Source organism: Octodon degus, unplaced genomic scaffold (assembly GCF_000260255.1).
Source record: "Octodon degus isolate 3935 unplaced genomic scaffold, OctDeg1.0 scaffold00126, whole genome shotgun sequence".
NCBI lineage: Eukaryota > Metazoa > Chordata > Mammalia > Rodentia > Octodontidae > Octodon > Octodon degus.
In genome coordinates this window covers 3,344,767-3,353,879 of record NW_004524702.1, presented here as the reverse complement: position 1 = coordinate 3,353,879, position 9,113 = coordinate 3,344,767, and the positions used below count along the sequence as shown (strand labels likewise).

The 9,113-nt window shown below is 57.7% G+C and overlaps 1 protein-coding gene across 1 annotated transcript in view; it reads right to left on the bottom strand.

Annotated features, from left to right (window-relative positions):
- The window catches only part of Tgm4 (transglutaminase 4), a 17,437-nt gene that overhangs the window by 3,020 nt on the left and 5,304 nt on the right, over window positions 1-9,113 (bottom strand). Inside the window, exons 7-12 of the mRNA XM_004640764.2 lie at window positions 5,220-5,394; window positions 5,009-5,147; window positions 3,535-3,638; window positions 3,197-3,448; window positions 1,990-2,268; window positions 1,141-1,310 (exon numbers count right to left, since the gene is read on the bottom strand). Coding sequence (XP_004640821.1) covers window positions 1,141-1,310; window positions 1,990-2,268; window positions 3,197-3,448; window positions 3,535-3,638; window positions 5,009-5,147; window positions 5,220-5,394 — 1,119 coding nt within the window. The remainder of the gene's footprint in view (window positions 1-1,140; window positions 1,311-1,989; window positions 2,269-3,196; window positions 3,449-3,534; window positions 3,639-5,008; window positions 5,148-5,219; window positions 5,395-9,113) is intronic.

The following is a 9,113-nucleotide window of genomic DNA, read 5'->3' as shown; positions in this document are numbered from 1 at the left end:
AGAGAGAGAGAGAGAGAGAGAGAGAGAGAGAGAGAGAGAGAGAGAGAGAGAAATATAGAGTCCTCTGGCAGCCAGGGGTCCCAGTCTGACCTCTTTCAGCCCTAAGCAGGACCCCTCCTCAACAAAACAGAGAGCCTCCTGCAACCCCAGCTTCCCGGGCTCAGCACTGTGTGCTCCCAGGCTCTCTGGGCAGCATCCCAAGGCTCTAACCGATGTTACCAGCTGTCCAGATGCCCCACTCGCTCAGTGCCGTGCTCCGGGCACCCATAACCCACCGAGGAGAGCTGGAGTCTCTACCACCATTTGGAACCCCCTGAGCCTTGTGTGCCAGGCTCACAGCAAGACCCAAAATGCCAAGGTGCCCACAGAGCAGCCAAAAGACAAAACCCGTCCCTGAGCCCCCAACCCACCTGCCAGGGCCCAGTCCACTTCTCCCCAGCCCCTGGGCCTGGTGCCCACCCTGCATCTTCCTCTGCATTCGGCCCCTTCCGGCACCATGACTTCCATCTGGGCACCTGAAGCCCCACACAAGGCCCGAGCCACGCAGGCTCTGCCACAGAACTCTCCTGAACACGCTCTCCGCCCACGGAGGGCCAGGCCCTGGGTGGCTCAGACCCAGCTCAGCGACTAGCCTTTCCCTTGCTGGGGACCCCATTCCTCAGGGGACCCCATGCCACCATGGGGGAAGTGCAGTGGGGTACACAGGTGAGGCTAGGCCATCACTACTACACTGCTCACCACCATCTGTGCCACGCTGCCAGATGGCATCTGGGGTTCCCTCAGGAAGCCCAGCTCAGGCTTGGTGACAGCGCTTCCCACCACTCCATAAGCAGCAGGTGGCCTCTTAGGGGTACACAGGAGGAAAGCAAGTGGGCAGTGGGGAGCAGGCACGGCCCTCTTCCCCTCCCCCTGCTCAGCCAGCATCTCAGGTCCTTGGTTCCTAAACTTTTCACTGCTGTGTGCCAAAGTTCAGGTGGAGGGACAAGAGACCAGTCATGCACCTCACACCTGGAAGGAGGACTGCAGAGTCCGAAGACCACGAAGATGCCAGCGAAAGCCAGCCAGGGCAGCCCAGGCACAGGCAGTGGCTGCTGCGAGGCCGGCTCAGGAGGAGCCCTGCGCCCACGGCCGCAAGCTCACCTCTATGGTGAACAGTGGGTACCGGAAGCACAGCAACACCTCCGTAGCCATGGTCTCCTTGGTTTCCACGACCTCGGCCATGATGAACCCCTTGATGACTGGCTCATCGTCAAACGTGTCTAGGCTGCCAGTGTAGGTGTCAGATTCCCAGGTCAGGACCACATTCGACACTGCCAGGGAGCCAGGCAAGAGGTGACAACTGTCACTAAGCACAGGATAGGGTGGACTTGGGCCATCCTGGGCATGCCCCGCCCTCCCTGTGGAACAAGAAGCTGGGAGTGATTTGGAACTCATAATTTGGAGGTTCTCTGGGCAGCATTCCAAGGCTGTAACAGATGTTACCAGCTGTCCAGACGCCCCACTTGCTCAGTGCCGTGCTCCGGGCACCCATAACCCACCGAGGAAAGCAGACACTCGAGGTGGAGTCTCTACCACCATCAAATACTCTTGTTTTGTGCTGTGGTGCCAGGGATTAAACTCACGGAATCCTTTTTTCATGTTGAGACGTGGTCTCACTGAGTTGCTCTGGCTGGCCTCCAGCTTGCCACCCTCCTGCCTCATCCTCCCAGAACAGGATCACAGGCACCTATCACCATGCCAGGCTACAAAATACTTGTAATGACCTGTCTGGCACCCCTCACTACTGACTCTGTGCCAGGCCCCGGGCTCCTGGTCCCTTGTCTCTGGCCCACACTTCCTCTGGGCCTGGGTCCCTTGGGACCACCCGAAGGTACACCCTTGGTAAGTGCATGTTGGTTTCATTCATGGGCACACCTGTTTGCTAGTGCACAGGTCACAGAGAAGAGGGGTCTTAGAGGTGCGGCCAGGCCCCCGCCCCAGTTCTGGTACCTTTCTCTTGAACCTTCATGGTCTTTTGCACAACACCCAGGTGTCCCAGCTGCCTGCCCGTGTAGGACTGCAGGTCTAAGGAGCCCGAGAAGACAATGGTCTGGGGAGTGGCGGCCTTCCTCCTCAGAGTCACAGAGAAGTGGAGCGGGTCCCCCAGCAGCACCGGGTCCTCCTGCACCAGCAGCTCCAGCAGGTTCTCTTTGACCGGAAGCGTGTACTCACGCCTGAAGCTGAGCAGCGAGAAGGCGTGGTCCATGACCGCCCTCTCCTCCCGAGAGCCTGTGTGACACAGAGCAGCCTGAGAGTGCCAGCAGCCACCTGCCTGAGCACGAGGGCCCGCCTGCCCCTCTGGGACTCCAGGGTGGCCGCAGAGCATCCACATCTGGTTCTCCTCTCCAAGACAGTGCTGAGCAACTGGCCACAATGATCCAAGTCCACTTCCTCTGAATTCCTGAAACCAACTAAGGTCTGGCGACCCTCGGGTGGCCTCCCACCGCCACCTCCTGTCCCCTCTCCCTCTCTCTCCTATCCATACTCTTGGGGCTGCAGCCCCGCCCCCCACCCACCAGGGAATTCTCTACTCGAGCCCGTCTCAGCTCCCTGCACACCACAGTGGCCAGGCACCAGGCAGAAAGCAAGGGGCCTCAGTGGCTGAGCTGCCTCAGGTGGCAGTAAATGAGCAAAACCTAAAGAGAGAGCTGAGCAGGGGATGTCCCCTGGCCCCAGAGGTCTGCATAGACCTGGCCCATGAGAGCTCACAGAAGGACTGCGCCTCGGCAAACACAGAGCCCAGGCTTGGCCAGGGTGGAGGTCGGCGAGCACAGGCTCCCAGGCGGGGTGCCCCTCCCCTGTAGCGCTGCCTGGCTTCTCCTCCTGCTCTGATCCAGTCCATGATAGTGTCCAGGCGGGGGCACGGACCAAGCTCGCAGCCTGGGGCTCTGCTGTGAGCCGCAGCCATGTTCTCAAACAGGATCTTTGTCCTTGGTTCTGGGACTGAACACAGGACTCAGACTGAGCTCTGTCCCCAGCCCTTTTCTAATTCTGAGACAGGCAGTCACATCAGTGGCCGGGCTGGGTTTGCAGGTGCCATCCTCCTGCCTCAGCCTCGCGCTGTACTGGGAGGACAGGTGTGTACCATGTGCCCAGCCCCTTTCAGGGTCCCTAGGTTCCCAGGATGAGTGGGGAGGGGCAGGCCCCTGCCGCCTACCTTCGGGGAACTTATACTGGTGGGTGATGTCGCTGCGCCGGTCCTGGCCCACCGCCTTGGTACTGACGTTCTTGCCGATGCTCATGGTCTCCACCGAGAGCAGGCTCACCTTCTCGCGTTCGCCTACTGTGCGCACCAGCCACACCAGCTTGTCGGCATTCACCTCCGAGAACACGAACTTGGTGTCGTAGCCCATGAAGATGTCACCCCTGCGCACGGCGGCCACAGGCGAGGGCCCGCAGCAGTAGATCCCTGGGGATGGAAGGCAGAAGTGGCTGGGGCCGGGAGCCCCGCCAGCCCACTGGGGTACAAGGTGGCCTTGCACACCGGAAACACACCCTGGCTCAGCTCTTGCGGCGTGCCATCCAACACCTGCCAGCCTTCGTTCCCTGGGGGTAGGTCCCTGCGCCGCATCCAGGCCTCAGTCCATACGTGGAAGTTCCTGTGGGAGAGGGTGGGACACTGTGAGGGGCTCCCTGAGTGGGGGCACCTTCACCCACTGAGTCCCCACCCTTGCGATCCTACCTTACCCCTCACCCTGGCTGGCTTGCTAGGCAGGAACAGCCCCCTCTGGATGATCCTGGGGTGGATTTTTATCGGAGGGAGCTCTCACTCTGTGGCCCAGGCTGGCCCCAAACTCACAGCAACCCTCCTACCTCAACCTGCCGGGTGCAGGCCTAGGGCTGCGCCATCACGCCCGGCGGCAACAACACTGTCCAGATGCCTCCTTTCCAATAGCTTCAGATTCTTTCTGTTTTCCTTCCTCCCTCTCTTTCAGCCTCTTGGCACATGAACTAGAATTCCCAGCAGCAGTGGACTAAAAGCTTGGTCCAGGTTCCCATGCAGCCCCCACCCTAGCAAGGATGCCCCCGGCCTGACCTCCCCACCGCCCCTGCCTCCTCCTCTGGTCTCTTATCAGCTTGGAAAGCGCCATGTGCTCTGACACCAAAGGCCACAGAGCTTTGTGCTGTGGTGGGAGGCAGTCAGAGGGAGGTCTCTCAGGCTGATGCGTGGACTCCAGGCCGACTCTCTGGTCTGCCTGTCTGCAGGTGGAGGCCATGGTCCAGCAGTCCAGGAAGTGGCTTTTCTGGTTCTTTCCTAGGCCTGCCCTCACTAGCTAGCCATTTATTTATTTATTTATTTATTTATTTATTTATTTATTTATGGCAGAACCAGGGATTGAACTCAGGCCCTTGTGTTTGCCAGGGAAACGTTTATTCTACTGAGCCATCTCTCCAGCCCCCCTTATTTTTTTGAGGAGGAATTTTTTTGGTGGGGGGTGCTGGCTCAGGCTGCCTTAAGGGTGGGTCTGGTATGTGGAGCTGGGAATCAAACCATGGTTCCCCGCGCCTGACTGGGTTTGCCCAAGCAGGTGCTTAAACAACTGAGCTAACCGGCAAGCCCCCTCCTTTTTATTTTTATTTATTTATTTATTTATTTTGCGGAACTGGGGATTGAACTCAGGCCCTTGCACTTGCTAGGGAAGCGCTTATTCCACTGAGCCATCTCCCCAGCCCCCCTCCTTTTTATTTTTTGAGACAAGGTTTTGCTAAGTCACCCAGAGTGGGCTCAAACTCGGCTCCTCCTGCCTCAGCCTCCCGGAGAGCTAGGATGACAGGTGGGCCACATGCACCTGCAATCTGCTTTCTAACAACGCTGAGGTGTGTTGGGTGGGGGGGGGTTCCAGATTGGCTCAGGCCGAAGCTTGGAGCACCTGGGCCTGGGAACTGAGCAGCTTCTTGGGGTGGGGGTGGGGTGGGGCACAGCTCCGCCAGGACTGGAGACCCAGAAAGGCAGGGCGGGGTACCCTACCAGATGGAGTCGTTGGTCTTGTTGGACACTGTCTTGCCCATCTCATTCACGAACATGTCCAGCGTGAGGTTCTCCTCTGTGTCGTGGGCTGAGTCAAAGGCTGTCACGGGGCGCGCGGGAATCCCCAGTGCCCGCAGCACTGCAAGGGGCAGGGTGTCAGCCGGGACCCCAGCCTCCCCACGCCCGCCCCGCGCCCACCCGCCGCACCCACCTGTGGTCAGGACGCCCGCGAAGACCCAGCACTGGCCGAAGGACACGGGTGTCCGGGAGCTGTAGTACTGCTTTAGAATGGGCACGCTGCTCGTCCACAGGTGGGGCGCCGTGCCACCCTCGTACTCTCCGGACCAGTTCCCCACCAGCACGCCGTCCTTGTTCTGTGAGTTGACCTGACACACCAAGGCGGGCACTCGTGGATACACCCATCCAGCGGGCCAGGGCAGGGGCCCAAGGTCCAAGGGCCAGTGCCATCTGCCTGTGCCTCAGTCTCCTCTCTGTAAACTGCTGGTCATGATCATGCCCCCTCGGAACTGTGTGAGGGTGAACTGGACAAAGCCTGTGCCGGCTGTGGGATCTTCGGTTTCTAAACTCATTGTGAGTGGCCTGCATCTGTCCCTGCCACTAGATTTGGGGGAGCCGAGGCCTCACTATTAACCCAGGCTAGCCTTGAACTCACAACAATTCTGAGGGCCAAGATTATAAGCATGTGCCACCATACCCAGCAACTTGATTAGAAGCAGAGAGAAGGCAAAGCCCCCAAAGCCCCCTCCTAAACCTTGGTGTGTGGGAAGAAGCTCTCAGTTTAAAAATGCACAGGCTCAGGCCGGCCAAATAGCTCAGCAGACTAAAGTGCCTGCTTAGGCAGAACACAATGGCTGGGGTTCAATCCTCTAAATGCCGTGCCGGCCCCAACCCCGGGGGACGCTGAGACAGTGATTGAGACTAGGAGTGGTGGTGCGTGCCTGTAATCTCAGCTCTTGGGAGGCTCAAAACAAGAGAATCACTACAAGTCTGTTCTATGTAGTGAGACCTTGTAGACCCTGTACCCTGTAGGCCCTGTACTAAATTTAAAAAATATATATATACAGGCTCTTCCAGGTGGGGTCCTGACTCTACACCCAGCATCGGAGGCTGAGGCAGGAGGATGGAAAGTCCCAGCCAGCCTTGGCAATTTAGCAAGACTCTGGCCTCAAAATTGAAAAATGAAAAAGGGTCCAGGATGCAGCTAAATTGATGGCCCTGGGTACAAATCCCCAGTACCGCAAAAATAAAGTAAAATAAGCTATGAAGCAGGCAGCACACTGGAGCACTCCCAGGCAAGCTTGATACTGTGGATTCGAGTCTCAGCACCAAAAAAAAAAAAAAAAAAAAAAAAATCACGAAGGATCCTAAGTTAGATTTTTCAGTGTAAGCCCTTGAGCGGTCACATCTACAGACAGGCCTGAGGGCCTCTAAAGATGACAACAGTCACAGCACTGCAGCCGCACTCCCTCCTGCGCTGCATGGGACACTGACCTTCTGCACTAGCTCAGGACATGTGGCAAGCACAGCTTCACTGCCTGGCCCCCTGGGGACAAAGCACTTTGGTTTTCAAAAGCTGAAGCTCTGCAGTCGTGTCCTAGCTCGGGCTCACAAGGCTTTGAGCCACATGGAGCTTCCCACACCCCACACCCCACAGTGTGGCCCCAGCCTCACTGGGCTCGAGGGTCACAGCCCCATATGGAACCCAGGGGAACTGGGCATGAGGTGGCATGCCCCCAGCTGTCACCAGGTCCCCTCTCTGTTCTCCACCTGCCCAGGAGCTCTGGGAGCTCCCAGGACATGCAGGTGTCCAGGTCTCCAACTAGAGACAGCCAGGCAGAGTCCCTTCCCTGAACCCAGCTACTCCCTGCTGACCACCTGAATATGGCAGAAGTGGGGTTCCACAACCGAGCGTGGTGCATACCTTTTTTCTCCCTCCTCCCAAGGAACCCTGAGGCTGCTACAGTGGGGTGAGCAGCACAGAAGCCCCTGCAGGTCCAACAACAGAGCTGCAAAAGCTGCACCTGGGGCCACTTGTTATGCAGCTGTAGCTGCACATGTGCTGACTGCGGCATCTGGCCCTTCTGGGGTGGGCACCCTCCCAGGCAGCCCCACCTGGCGCTCCCTCTGCCTGCTGCTCAGAAGCCTGCAGTGGCCCAGGGTGCCCACGTGAAAGGGACCACGCCTCCAGCCAGACCTCCAAACACCCTCCGTTCAGAGGCTCCTAGCCTGGGACCTCCGCTTTAGAATCTAGTTTTGGAAGTGATTCCAGCCACGCATCCCAGCCACACTGGGCTGGCATGGAAGCACGCGGAGGAGCACTGCACGGGGGCCACAGAGTGGGCTCAGGGCCTGCAGCCCGGGTTCCTAGTCCCTGCAATGAACCGGCTGCAACCCTGCTTCCCAGCCAGTGCCCACAAGGGCTGCCGGAGACAGACAGCACAAATCCCCTTGCCCTGACAGTGGGCTGCAGCACCCAGAGCCCACGGTCACAGCCAGGGGCTCCCTACGCACCGGGAATGAAGTCATGAGCAGGGACCAGCGGAGAGAGTGGCACCAGAGGCTCCGGAGGAGTCGGGGTCTGCCCCTGAACCTCGGGCACACCCACTGCAGGGGCCAGGCGTGCAATGCATGCAGGCTGGGTGTGGCCAACTCTCAGGACCACCCCTTCACGCTGAGGGACTGGGGAGATGGCACAGTAGAATAAGTGCTTCCCTGGCAAGTGCAAGGGTCTAAGTTCAATCCCCAGTTCTGGAAAAAAAAAATCACACTGAACAAAAAGCTGAGTGTGGCAGCTCAGGCCTGTAACCCCAGAGCTTGGAGGCTGAGGCAGGAGGACAGCCAGCCTGGGCTCCATAGCAAAACCTTGTCTCAAAAAAAGAGACAAATCCTCACTTGTTGAGCATGGGTGTAATATCAAAAAGAATATTTTCCAGGCTGGGGAGACAGCTCAGGGGTCCAAGTGCCTGCTTTGGAAGCTCAAGGACCCAAGTTTGATCCCTGGTACTGCATATCATGCCGGGCCCAGAACCCCAGGTGTGCCTGCCAGTCCCAAAACCGGGCGTGGTGGCACATGCCTGGAATCCTAGTGGTGGGAGGCTGAGACAGGGGGATCACTGCGAGTCTGAACTGGGTAGTGAGACCCTGTATCCAATAAATAGATAATCTAAAAAGAAAGGAAGGAAGAGAGAATATTTCCCATTTCCCGGAAGGGCTATGGAAACACTCCTGCCTTCCACACCTGTGTGTCCACGTGGGGCGGATGCCCTGCTTCCACACCTACATATCCACATGGGGCGATTCCCCCATATATTCCTGCACATACAGCAATGTGTCCTGGCATGGAGGAGACATCACTAGGCCATAAAGAGATTTGCAAAAGCATAAACAGTGTTACTCTTCTAATTGTGTCATATGCTTTGCTTTTTTTTTTTATTTTTTTGCAGAGCCAGGGATTGAACTCAGACCCTTGTGCTTGCCAGGCAAGCACTTACTCCACTGAGCCATCTCCCCAGCCTGTGTCATATGCTTTGAAAAACAGGTCTTTTGGTTTTTCTTTTGAGACAGGGTCTCACTATGTAGTTCAGGCTGGCCTCGAGCTCACTGTGTAGTTCAGGCTGGCCTCACGCTTGCTGCAGTCCTCCTGCCTCAGCCTCCCGAGTGCTGGGATTATAAGTGTGCATTTTACCCAGGTTTAGAGTTCTGGGTTTTTGGGTGGTGGGGGATTACAGGTTGTTAACACTGAATGGATGTATTACTATTCTTTAAGAAGAAAAACAGCTTTTAAACTTCTCAGGTTTGATTTCTAATGCAGTAAGTCTCTGTAGATCTGAATCTCACGAACACGCCTCCTGGGGTGTGTGGAAAGCCCCTGGGACCAGCTGCCTGTGAGCTGTGCTCTGGGAAATGGACTTCTGGACACCCAGGGACCCGAGGTGACCCGCGGTCCGCTTGCCTGCCTTGGCTCCTGGGGACCGGGTTCCCCATCACCCTCTGAACCCTGCAAGCTCCCGCCCACGGGAGCTGAGCTGCGCACTCGCCCGACTGCAGCCTGGCCCCAGGACGGGACTCACGCGCACACTGATTC